At 54.9% G+C, this 13,139-nt stretch overlaps 2 protein-coding genes across 2 annotated transcripts in view; one reads left to right on the forward strand and one right to left on the reverse strand.

Annotated features, from left to right (window-relative positions):
• Positions 1-488: 488 nt before the first annotated feature.
• On the reverse strand, positions 489-8,361 carry RACK1 (receptor for activated C kinase 1). The gene is made up of 8 exons (XM_034789213.1): positions 8,218-8,361; positions 6,498-6,669; positions 5,178-5,325; positions 4,109-4,204; positions 3,428-3,538; positions 2,217-2,357; positions 1,413-1,523; positions 489-627 (listed from the first exon to the last, which is right to left on the reverse strand). The coding sequence occupies exons 1-8, from the start codon at positions 8,324-8,326 to the stop codon at positions 562-564; spliced, it is 954 nt and encodes a 317-aa protein (XP_034645104.1). The 5' UTR covers positions 8,327-8,361; the 3' UTR covers positions 489-561.
• Positions 8,362-8,543: 182 nt separating this feature from the next.
• Positions 8,544-13,139, forward strand: part of LOC117886993 (butyrophilin subfamily 1 member A1-like) — a 12,542-nt gene continuing 7,946 nt past the window's right edge. Inside the window, exons 1-2 of the mRNA XM_034789214.1 lie at positions 8,544-8,663; positions 10,362-10,454. Of these exons, the coding sequence (XP_034645105.1) occupies positions 8,573-8,663; positions 10,362-10,454 (184 nt within the window). The 5' untranslated portion in view covers positions 8,544-8,572. The remainder of the gene's footprint in view (positions 8,664-10,361; positions 10,455-13,139) is intronic.

The following is a 13,139-nucleotide window of genomic DNA, read 5'->3' on the forward strand; positions in this document are numbered from 1 at the left end:
GGAGGAAGGGCTGAGAGCTCAGAGCCCCTCCTTTGGTCCACTTCTTCCCCACAAAGCACGACCCCCCGCCCCTTGCAGCCCTGAGACCGGAAAAGCTGTGCTCTTCCAGCCCTGGGACTGTGACGGGGGAGATTTTTCTCAAGAGCCCCCCAATCCACCACTGCTCCCACCCCTCCGGTGGCTTGAGGTTTGGGGAGACTTAGCCTCCCAAAGCGTCCATTAGCACTGCCCGTGCCAGGTGTCTAGCTGCAATTTTAGATGCCGGAAAACCCTCTACCCTTCGGCTTCACAATACTGAGTGCAACGCAGGCTAAATACCTTACACATCCAGGCCTACAGGACTCGCTCAAGATCTCTGGCAGAGCAAGGACTGGACCGCAGGGACCTGAACCCGGGGCTAGGTCCATAGGCACTGGGCCATGCTTCCTCGGAAGTTCCAGCTCTCGCAGACAGGCCCTGGATGGCAAAGATGACACCCAAACAATCCCCAACCTCCAAAATGTACTTTTTATTGATTTATTTTTTTTACACAAAGGCAGGCTGCGTCCTGTGGGCGGGCTCTCATCTGGTCCCGATGGTGACCTGCCAGACGCGGACCAGGTTATCTGTATACCCAGCAAACAGGGTCTGGAGAGGAGAGAAAAGATGTGTCAGTAACGGGGTAGCTACAGCAGGCCTGGAGACAGATCAGCCCCCAGGAGAACAGTCAGGCTGAGGGCCTGCATCTGGGAGGGGGCTCAAGCTCCCTCGCCTGATGCCAGTGCTCAGCTGGGAAAGTGGTGACGGGGTATGTTAGGGGGCAGGGAGAAAGGGCCGGGCCTCAGCAGATCAGCGACATGGGGGGATGAGGCTCTGGGGAGAGCCAGGATGCTGGCGGGTATGGAGGCTGGGAGGGGTTGAATCTTGGTAGGAAGGGGGCTGAAGGCAAGGGGTCAGGTCTCTTGCCGGGGGAGGAGCAGCAGTGCTGGAGGGTAGGGAGGCGGGTGGAGACAAGAAAGGGGTGATGTTGGAGGGGCTGAATCTCTTGCTAGGAGAGGGCTGGAGGCTGGGAGGGGCTGGGCTCCATGCTGGACAGCGGGCTGGAGGGGATGGACCATGGGAAGGATCGGGATGGTGGCAGGGACAGAGGCAGAGAGAGCTCATGTCTCCTGGCAGCGTGGAGGACGAAGGACAGGCCCTGGGAAGTATCAGGGCTGTTGTCAGTGCAAGGAGGGGCTCGGGCGCTCATGGGCACATCTGCCCTCCCATGGGGTGTGAAAAGGGGAGTGGCTCACAGGACCATCTTCCCATAGGCTGAGCCGAGAGCAGGTCCCTTGGCTGCCTCTGCCCCCTGGGGCCAGTGGTGAGGATGCATAGGGCACCTCCAGCCCCCACTGAAATATTGGCCCCAGCCCTTTTCATTTCTCCGTTACCTGTCCGTCCGCGGACCAGGCCAGTGAGGTGCACTGGGGCGGCTCGGCTTTGCTGCTGGTGCTGATCACCTCCTGCTTCAGCTCGTCCACGATGATCTTCCCCTCCAGGTCCTGCGGGGGAGAGGGGAAAAGTTCAGAGAAAGGACCCCACCGCCGGGGAGGGCCCACACCAGGGCAGGTGCTGGGAGCTGGCTCAGAAACAGCCTCTGGGTTTCAGCACGGAGATGCAATCAGATGGCATGATGTTTCATCACAGCCCCTGGGGGGCTCCAGACCCACAGCATGGCCTCACCCCACATTCCCCGGGGGCTCCACACCCAGATACCAGAGCACAGCCCCATCCCATATCCCACTCCCCATGGGGGACTGCAGATCTGACAGGGCCCAGAGATCACTATGGTGGAGGTGTCTCCCCTACGGGAAAATCCAAGACCTATTTCCTGGGGCAGAAGTGACCCCCAAGGGTGTCCCCCACATGGAAACCCCAGGCCAGGTCCCCTATAGAAACCGGCAAGAAAGCCAACACTCTGGGTATTCCCTATAGAAAAGCATAAGCTCTGTTCCCTAATAAAGGAAGCACAGCAGATGCCTCCCAGAGGTGTGTCTTCTACACGCCCCCGGTCCTTATAGAAAGGAGACAGAGAAAGAATCCCTGTGCCCTACGGAAAGGAGACACGGAGATAGGGAATTCCAGGGGAGTGGCCCCTAGAAACCCCAGGCTGTGCACTCTGTATAAAAGGGAGCACACAGGGGGGTGAAGTCCCCTGAAAGGCCCACCCCCGCCAGCAGGGGGCGCCCACTCACCCAGATCTTGATGCTGGGCCCGGTGGCAGCGCAGAGCCAGTAGCGGTTGGGGCTGAAGCACAGGGCGTTGATGATGTCACCGCCGTCCAGCGTGTACAGGTGCTTGCCCTCGTTCAGGTCCCACAGCATGGCCTGGCCGTCCTGGGGGGAAGAGAGCGTCAGACGGAGAAAGAGTCCCTCACCCACACCCAGCCCATAACCAGCCAGCCAGCAGCCTGCAACATGTACCAAGGAAATGACGCACCTTGGGAGTCGGGCAGCAAACCTTTAACCTGTGGCAATCCCTGCTGCAGGATAGCACCGAGAAAAAGGGTAACTAATATTTATTACTGCCTGCTATGTACTTCCCTGATGCCCAAGGACAGGTCCTGCACTGAGAGACTCAGATGAGGAGAAGGGGAGTAACAAACTGCTCAGATTCAAAACCAACAAGGTTCCCCTTAGGCAGAGGCGGGGCCATGTGGACTGGGGCGGGGGCTCAGAGTGGCTGTCCGGTGGCTTTGTGAGACTCTGACAGGGTAGAATGAGACTGGAAGCAGTGGTGAAGGGGAACAGGCAGGATCAGGGTGGTTGATCACACAGAACTTTGATGGTGGTTGCTAGACACTGGAGTTGGAGCCAACATTGGTCGGGGAATCAAGGGAGGGGTCCAGAACATGGATCAGACCAAAGGGAGAGGAAAGGGGAGTGTAGTAGCAGCATGGTGAAGGGATCAATAGCGTGTCTGTCTGTGTGGGCACAGAGGATGCTGCTGTGAATGACAAGGGAGCCCTCTGCCCCCCAAAAGCTCATAACGTCAGCAGAAGGCATGAGATGACAGGCGGATACAGACAGAGGAGCACAAGGAAGCAGCGATCTAAGCACAGCAGCTGCCTCACCACTAGTATCCGGCTGAGCTGGGGTGAATCCCAGTCAGCCCAGGGACAGCTGGGCAGGGACAGCTCAGAAACAGCCTCTGGGTTTCCGCACGCAGATGCAATCAGAAACACAGTGGGTTTCATCACGGCTCAGCCCCGCTCCGACAGGCTGAGAGAGAGAGAGACAGACAGAGAATGTTCCCCAGCCTCCCGGTGCGGGTAGCTCAGCCGAGATCTACGACCCCTCAGGGCCGACAGAACCCAGAGAGGAAAGTGACCTCGATCCAGTCCTGCTGTCCATCCCCCCCGTGCTTCCCAGTCCCAATCCCCACTGGAACCGGGCTGGGAACGGACCTTGCCACCAGATGCGCAGAGGGAGCCGTCAGGGGAGACTGTCACGGTGTTCAGGTAGCCGGTGTGCCCGATGTGGTTGGTCTTCAGCTTACAGTTGGCCAAGTTCCACACCTGGGGGCAGGAGAAGAATGTCACGTGATCAGCAGAGCGCGTTCCAGGCCAAGAAGGAACCCATGGATCATCCAGTCGGAGCTCCAGCATCTCCCAGGCAGGCAACCAATCGAACCCCCGAAGCATGGAACTTTAGGAACCTCCCCACCCACCCAAGTTTTTACGGCACTCAGCAGCACAACAATGGAGTGCCTGCTTCTTCGGAGACCAACTGACCCAGAGGGCAGGACGCCAGCACCTCAAGGACAGGACAACAAGCTGTGGAGATGAGACACGAGTCCCCAGAGCTGAAATGCCCCCTTCACCACCCAGAAGCAACCAAGAGCTAATCCGCCCCCAGCCTATCCCCTGGCCCTAGGGCAACCTAGGAATTGTGGGACAATGGAAATTCCCGGGTGTCTCTGCGCCGATGCTCCCTGTCCCAGACCCAGCACCACTGGGAGCGGGAAGAGAAATGATCAACAGCCCAGGCCGAGACCCAACAATGGTCTGTGCCCTTCCCCGCTCCAAGCAGCCCCGGGTCAGCAGGGGGACCCGACCCCCTGCAGTGCACCGCGGCCTCAAACCCACCTTCACCAGCTTGTCCCAGCCACAGGAGACGATGATGGGGTTGCTGCTGTTGGGGGAGAAGCGGACACAGGACACCCACTCCGAGTGGCTCTCGTCCTGGGGAGAAAAGGAGGGGGAGGAGTTAGAGGAGAGAGATGGGAGACCAGGGATCTCTCACTCAATCTAGAGCTCTGCTCTCAACCCTCCACTCATCTCCCCACACCTTAGGGGCTCCACCCCACCAGCCCTAGGTTCACAACCCCCCACCACCAAGGGCTCTGCTGACCCCCCCGCCCTCCCAATATAAGCTGCTGCTCGAACCCCTGGCCCAGGGCTTCGCCGGCCCTCCCTGCGTCCCATCATAATTGCAGGACATGTCGTCAAGCCCCAGGGGGGTCGGCAGACGTGTCAGATCTAATCATCGGGACTGGGGGGGCAAGACAGAGCCCTGGATCCTCTACCAGCTGGGAGCAGGGCAAGTTCCCAGCAGGGGACACACACGGGGCAATTACAGAGATGCTTCTAAATTAATGCATGGGAGCCCAGGGACTGTTGCTCCAGCTTAACTCAGAGGGGTTTCCCCAAAGACCCAGCGAGCGTCTCTTCCACAAAGTCCTCTTCTGCAGAAAGGAAAGGCCCCAGATCCCATCCCCCAGCTCTTCTGAGCCAACTGTTTGCCAACCACCCCCTTCTCTGCAAGGCTTCGGAGGCGCTTTGGAGGCCCTTCTCCCTCCCGCCCCCCCATGACCAGTGCGGCAGGTTTGCATTCAAAATGTAAGTGGGTTTTTACCACCACCAAACCCAAAAAGAAACAGCCAGGAGCATAGGACAGGAAATCAGGATGCCTGGGTTCAATCCCTGACTCTGGGAGGAGAGGGAGACCTAGTGGGTTAGAGCGGAGTGAGGCTGGGCATCTGAACTCCTGGGTTCTATCCCCGGCTCTGGTAGGGAAGCAGGATCTAGTGGGTTAGAGCATGGGCCTGGGAATCAGGACTCCTGGGTTCTCTGTCCCTGACTCAGGGAGGTGATCAGGGTCTAGGGCAGATGCCTGACCCACCCCACAGCTCAGCAGCCCCATCCTATGTCTCACCTGCACCGTGTACTTGCAGACGCCCAGGGTATTCCAGAGCTTGATGGTTTTGTCCCGGGAGCCCGAGACGATCTGGCGATTGTCGGACGAGAAGGCCACGCTCAGCACGTCCTTGGTGTGGCCCACGAAGCGGCGGGTGGTGGTACCTCTGCAAGGGAATAGACTCTCCTAAGTCACTCCCAGGCCAGCTACGGGAACCTCTCCTCACATCCCAGCTACGCCGGCCTCCCTCCTGCTAGGAGCAGGTCCTGTTCCCAAGCCACCCAGAGAAAAATCCTCTTTAACCTCCACAGAGAGGAGCACAAAGGGTGGTGGCCAAGTGACAGGGGATCCCACTGAGGCAGAAGCACATGCCAGGAACTAGCCAGGACATTAAACACGAAGGGGACCCCAAGATCCAGCAGTGGAGGGAGCTCAGCCAGATAAAAAAGGGGTGGATCCGAGGAAGAACGTGACAGGGTATTAAGACAAAGGAACAAAGGACTGTGATGTCACGGGGGATAAAAGCCAAGAGACAGCGCAACACTTCCCTGTCTCTCCCATTGTCCCATCATAATTGCAGGACATGTCATCACGCCCCTGAGGGGTCAGCAGACATGTGTCAGATCTAATCATTGGGACTGGGAGGAAAGGGAGGGGTGCCTCAAAAAATCCAGATGCCCCAGTGGCTGGAATCAGGGATGATTGGCCACTGGGTACATCCAATCCTGGGCCCAGCAAGAAACTACCCCACACATTTATGGTCTGGTTCTGGCCATTTCCCTGCAGCAGCGTCTCAAACTTTTCAGGTGTAAGACCCCTGATCTGATGTCAGAAACATTCGCAGCCCCCCGAAGTTGACTATGAATGAATAAATAAAGGGTTGGTGATGACATGGCTAAACCTGTATAAATGACTGAGACCAGAGAACACTTGACTTGAAAGGGGAAAGGTGTGGGGGGGAACAAACTTTTGTTTTGCTTTAGGTTATAAGTGTCAATGCCTCATGACACCCCCCGACTGCCTTCGATGACCCCCACCAGGGGTCGTGATCATCCATTTCTGAAACACTGCCCTAGGGCACCATTAAGGGGTGCCACAACAAGCCAAGGGGCTCTAGGATAGGCATCCAGTCCCCCTCCCTGGCACGCCAACCCCTCCCCACTAAGGGGAGCTGCGATGGGCAGGACAAACAGGTCATGGGGCTGAGAGGAACCCGTCTGACTCGGTCACCCATAGGAACCCTCTCCCCTCCCACCCTCCTTTGTACAGGCTCTCGCTCTGCCAAGAAAGCCCATCTGATGTCTGTGGCGCCCCCCTGCGCCCCAATCCATCACTCACGTGGTGAGGTCCCAGAGCCGCAGGGTGCCGTCCCAGGAGCCAGAGAGGGCGAACTGCCCGTCAGAGGAGATGACCACATCACTGACAAAGTGTGAGTGCCCACGCAGGGCGCGCTGCGGGATCCCGTAGTTGGTCTCGTCCCTTGTCAGCTTCCACATGATGATGGTCTTGTCTGCGTGGAGGGAGCAGGGAGAGTCTAAGTCGGCTAGTCGCCTCTCTAACGGGCATTTCCTCTCAGAGAGTGACCTGACAGCCCTGGGAAGGGGAACCTGCCATTCCCACGCAGGCCTGGCATGACCCTATGACCATCCCCCCTTCATGCCAACCTAGGTGCTGTCGCACAGGAGACTGGCCTCCGTGGCCAGCGCCAAGAGCTAAATACACCACAGCCTGTTCCTCACCATGCCCCTCGCCCGGCCAGCCAATCCCACCAGCCTGGGGCTAGATCCAAACCGGTGCTGCTTAGAGGAGAAAGGCCTCATATCCCACTTCATCCCCCACACAGCGCATCACCCCATGACCTGGAGCCTGACTGGAGCCAGCCAGTCCTGTATCCCATTCCTTGGCCCCCTTCCCCATTTATGACCAGATCAGTGTCAGCTACAGGAGAAAGACCCCACATCCCAGCCCCCACCCTGAACCAGCCAATGCCCTGTCCTCATTTTTATATCCATGGGCCCAGCCCTCTGCTAACGCTCCTTCCAGGCATCCCCTCATCATTGCAGGACATGTCATCAGAACCCGGGAGGGTCAGTGGATGAGCCACGTCTAATCATCAGGGCTGGGGAGAGGAGGCGTGGAGCAGCTCAATGGCGGTACCAGAGATGGATATTGATGCTCTGACAGGGATGCCCACAGGGACCCACACGCGGGGGGTCGTGGTGTGTGTGTGTGTAAATGTGCCTGAGGCTGGTTGGAAAGCCCCAACGTTGCCCCTGTGGCCTTGTCACAGGCATGTCCATCCCCCTCTTCTATTGAGTTACTCCTCCCCCCATAGTATTTAGGCCTGAGACCCCTTCCTGGCTCCCTGCAGCTGGTCCCCTCCTATTTATCTACCTTATATGCCAGGTATCCAAGCGTCTCTCACTGGGTTCCACCCTCCCAGTCACCCCCGCGAGACAGGGTAAGTGCCCCCGGCACTGACAGGGAAACTGAGGCCTGGGGGGGGGGTGGCCCTGATTTTCTGACATGCCCCCCAAGATCGAGAGATAATTGGAGAGCCCTAGATGGGAAGTGCCCAGATAGGGGTCAGGGAATTATTCCCCCCCCACTGCGTGTTATTCACCCCTAACCCCCCCATATCGCCCCTCCCAACACTCCTCCAACCTCCCCTCCCCCCAGTCACATAGTGCAGCCCCCCCCCCTCCCCAGGGATAACATTGGCTCTCTTCCCCCCCCCCCCCGGGAATGGATTCGTGCCCCCTTCCATGGCTGAGATGGTCCCTCCCTTGCCTGCCCCCACGGATGAGAATTGGTCTCTTCCCCTCCCCGCAGACAGATGGGATCTTCTTCCCACCTCCGGGTGACTACGAGACGGTCTCCCCCCCTCCCCGCTTGGAACCTGCCAGCGCGCTCCCATCGTCAGTGACTAGCTTCTATTCTCCCCCGCACCGTGAGCGCAGCCTGACAATGTCCCCCTTCGCCCAGGACCCGCTACGAGATGGTTTCTCCCACTCCCCCCTCCCGCGGCCGGGCGGTTGGTCTGGCCCGCGGCGCTCACCGCGCGAGGCGGACAGGATCATGTCCGGGAACTGCGGGGTAGTGGCGATCTGGGTCACCCAGCCGTTGTGGCCCTTAAGGGTGCCGCGCAGGGTCATCTGCTCCGTCATGGCGGCGGCGGCGCGGGGGGCTCAGCTCGAGCGGGGAAGGAGGATGGAGGCGGATTCGGCAGCAGCCCGACCCGGCCCGTCCTCTTGCTCAGCTAGCGGCCCGGAGAGAAAGGAAGCCCTGACGTCACCCGGAAGCGGAAATAGCCTTCCCTCAGCGCTGCCGTACGGCAAGATGGCAGCCGGCAGGAGACGAGGCAGGTCTCAAGATGGCCGCGGCCGTGTAGGCATTCAACTCAGGGAATCCCAATGGATCCAATAGTGGGACGTCCGCACTGCTCGTCCTATCGGAAGACCTGTTCCCTCCTTGCCCCGCCTCCTGCCGTGACGCTCCCCCCAGGTGCCTTTGCCGCATGCGCAACGCTGCAAGGCGGGCGGCTGAAGAGGTGCTAGAGCGGAGCTGGTGGGAGACGGGCACGTGGGGCTGCTGGGGGCTCCATGGCGAGGCGGGAGCGGGGCTCCGAGCAGGGCCCCGGACCAAGGCCATGTGGCGAAGCATATTCCAGCCCGGCCCCGGCCACAATGCAGCCACGCGTCCCGTCTGCCGCGATTATTTCCAAGAGCCGGTGTCTGTCCACTGCGGGCACAGCCTCTGCCGGGCCTGCATCAGTCAGTGCTGGGGGGAGTCGGGGACAAACTTCTCCTGCCCCCAGTGCAGAGAAACTGCCCAGCAGAGAAACCTGCAGCCCAACTGGCAGCTGTAACCTACTGAGGTGCTGCGGGAGCCTTAATTCAGTGAAACAGGGATTTCCCTACACCCCCCACCTAGTGCTCATCTAGTTACATGCAGGTTGCCAATTTAGTTATTGGTTGGAAATCTGAACTGAAATTGAAACATTAATACACACTTTAAAAGCATATACAGTGCATGATAAAATACTTGTCCCTGAAAAAGTAGAATAGGTTTGAAAAGTATGAACAAAGACGAGCTTCCTCTCACAGCTGTTGTTTTTTCTGACGTTGACTTATTAGTTTTTGGCAATGTCGGCCAACCTTACAATTTAAAATTATGACTTGTAAGCAAGGTCCGAATGAGCTGTCCCCTGACAGTTAGTGATGAACTAGGGTGGGCAGCAATGGGGAGCCATGTGGGGGCCCGAGCAGACTCCTGCCCAATGTCCCTGCCCCCCATGCTTCCTACCCAGGGCAGGCGGGGAGGGGGAGGGGTTCACAGTTCCTCACAGCTGCTTGTCCATCTCTTACCATCAGAGCCCTACGTAGATACAAAATTTGTATCTGCATCCGCACTAGTCACAAAAATGGTTTATGGATATCCGCAGATATGAAACGGTTACCCACGGATTTGCAGGGCTCTACTCTTCTGTGCTTGAAATACATGGGAAATAGTTTTGCCATCTGCTCTGGGGAGCCATATAGATGTGCTAAATGCCTAGTAAGAAATCTATTTGTCAAAAAGCATTTCCTGAATCTTTTTGTTTGTCTATATTGTTACTCACATACTTGCTGACAGGCATTTTGAAATAAATTACCAAAATAATTGAAAATGGCATGATTATAGTGTGTTGTTTTAACACCTAAAATATGCAGAATTTTAAAATATTGTGCACAGAGTTTTTAATTCTTTGGCACAGAAGTCCCTCAGGTCAAAAATACGTAAGGCCTGGTCTAGATTACGGGTAGGTCAACGTAAGCTGCTTTCCATCCATCTAGCTGTAGAAGTGTTTTCGTTTAAAATTGGCTCCTTCTGACATAAGTGCCTTTCTATGCCAACCTAATAACACCACCTCCCCAAGTGGCGTAGACTCATGGTGGATGTCATTACGTTGAGGCAGTGTCAGTGCAGACACTGTTGCTTGCTGGGACTGTTACTGGCTTTCAGGGACTGTTGCACAATGCCCCCCACTGACTGTACAATCGATACAAGCGCTCATGGTGATGGTGTGCACCACCGACACAAGGAGCCAAATGTGTGCGCACACAAGCAATTTAAGAACTGTGATGGCTGCCTGCTGACATACATAGTCAATCCAATTTTGTCACATAGACCTGGCCTCACATACCATGTTTCTTTGCTCAGAAACCAGTCCAGACGCAAGTGCAGACTTGGAAGGAAAAGATAAAAGATCTCAGATTCAGACAGTCCAAGGAGAGGAGAAAACAGAAATGCCTGGTATGTGTCTGTTATTAATCTGTAGGTATGTGTGGGGTGCATAACGGGACTGCTGCTTACTGATTTCCCCCTCTTGACCAGGGGTGTCTCTGAAGGGCCCGCCCCTCCATTTTTCCCTCTCTTCAGGTCTTTTAAGAACTCACAGAGGCTTTCTCTGATTGCCAGTACACCTTCCAGGGGTTATTTTCATTCAAGAACCAGTTTAGAACAACCCAGAGTCTTAAACTGAAGTCCATTCCATCAACACAAAGAAAAGGTCCAAACTTAGCTCTAGAGAGAGATGAGATGGGGGAGGTGATATCTTTTATTGGACCAACTTCTGTTGGTGGAATGTACAAGTTTTCCAATGCATGGTACTCTTTGTCAGGACCCAAAGAAGAGCTTGACAGTTTGTACGTTCCACCAACAGAAATTGGTCCAATAAAAAATATTACCTCACCCACCTTCTCTTTCTATCATCCTGAGACCAGCACAGCTACAACACTGCAACCAACTATGGAAGATCCTTAGCTTGTGCACTTTCTCTCGCCCCCCAGGGCCCTTCTTCCTTTCTGATCTGATCTCCCAAACATTTCCTCCTCGCTGGGGCCCACTCCCAAACACAGTCATGGTTCCCCCCTACCCCAAGTCTCCACCTTATTAGTCTTTACCCTCCAAGCTTCCTGGTGTCATGTCCTGCCTTCTCCCCCATGCAGTTGCTTTCTTTTCAGGTCGGGCTTGCTCTGTAATCAGGATTGGCCTAGCAGCATACTCTCTAGCTCATGGGACAAGCTGCCCTGTTCTAGCTGCGCAAACCCAGGAGACTCTCTTTTCTTTGCTTGTATGTTTGCATCCATGTGTGTCTCTTCTTTCATCTCTGTGCGAGCATCGTGATTCTCCTAATTTGTTTGTCTTGATCTATGATGATTTTTTTCACCTTCCTTTGGTGTCTATCACAATAAACTGCTGCAGTTGTCGATCTGAAACCTGCTCTTTGTGTTTGCATTGTTGGCGCCCAAGAGGCAGCACAAGGAAAAATTAGGGCCATCACAGCGTTAACAGACATTATGACCAAAGTGGGAATCTTTGGGGAAAACACCGATATAGTAGCACGGGGAGAGCTTCTGTCAAAAGGCCCTGTTGACATTTCACAAGTGGCAATGAAATTCTCCTGAATGTGCACACATGGCCAAGGGGGTCACTGGAAATATGTGGTGCAATGTATCATATGACAAGTCCCCTGCCTGCCCCTTTCCCTATTTGTGCCCATCGATTACAGGAGAACACAGGTGCTGAGAGACAGAAAAATATGCTGGAAATTATGCAACCCGAACCACTGGGCTAGAAGTTACAAGGAAGCCTCTTTTCCCCAGCCATTTTTGTGTAACTGTAACACTGACAAACCCTGGTTGTCGGCAGGTGGAATCAAACTTGGACCTCTGAAGCTTAGTGTATGAGCCACATGGCTCTTAGCCAAGGCTGTAGCAGACTCATCAATCCCTGGATGGTCTAGGTGCCACTAGAGGAGGATGGAGCACCACACCGAGTAAGGATGGTTTACATAGCTAGAGATCCAGCACAGGTGATCTCTGAGCTCACTGGATCGGACCCCACAGGCAGGTTAGGTAGGGCAACGCCTCTCTTCCCTCCCACCCCCAGTTAGTGGATTGCTCTGGGGTGTGGGCATCCGGATGTATGTGAGAAGTATGGGTAATAAGCAGGAAGAACTGGAAGTGCTAATAAATACAACTATGACGGCATCACTGAAACTTGGTGGGATAATACACATGATTGGAATGTTGGTGTGGATGGATACAGCTTGCTCAGGAAGGATAGACGGGGAAAAGGGAGGAGGTGTTGATTTATATATTAAAAATGTACACACTTGGACTAAGGTGGAGATGAACGTAGGAGACGGAAGTGTCCAGAGTCTCTGGGTTAGGCTAAAAGGGGTAAAAAACAAGGGTGATGTCATGCTAGGAGTCTACTACAGGCCACCTAACCAGGTGGAAGAGGTGGATGAGGCTTTTTTTAAACAACTAACAAAATCATCCAAAGCCCAAGATTTGGTAGTGATGGGGGACTTCAACTATCCAAATATATGTTGGGAAAATAACACAGCGGGGCACAGACTAGCCAACAAATTCTTGGACTGCATTGCAGACAACTTTTTATTTCAGAAGGTTGAAAAAGCTACTGGGGGGAAGCTGTTCTAGACTTGATTTTAACAAATAGGGAGGAACTCGTTGAGAATCTGAAAGCAGAAGGCAGCTTGGGTGAAAGTGATCATGAAATCATAGAGTTTGCAATTCTAAGGAAGGGTAGAAGGGAGAACAGCAAAATAGAGACAATGGATTTCAGGAAGGCGGATTTTGGTAAGCTCAGAGAGCTGATAGGTAAGGTCCCATGGGAATCAAGACTGAGGGGAAAAACAACTGATGAGAGTTGGCAGTTTTTCAAAGGGACACTATTAAGGGCTCAAAAGCAAGGTGTTCCGCTGGTTAGGAAAGATAGAAAATGTGGCAAAAGACCACCTTGGCTTAACCACGAGATCTTGCATGATCTAAAAAATAAAAAGGAGTCATATAAAAAATGGAAACTAGGACAGATTACAAAGGATGAATATAGGCAAACAACACAGGAATGCAGGGGCAAGATTAGAAAGGCAAAGGCACAAAATGAGCTCAAATTAGCTACGGGAATAAA

This window comes from Trachemys scripta, chromosome 14, assembly GCF_013100865.1.
Source record: "Trachemys scripta elegans isolate TJP31775 chromosome 14, CAS_Tse_1.0, whole genome shotgun sequence".
Taxonomy (NCBI): Eukaryota; Metazoa; Chordata; order Testudines; family Emydidae; genus Trachemys; species Trachemys scripta.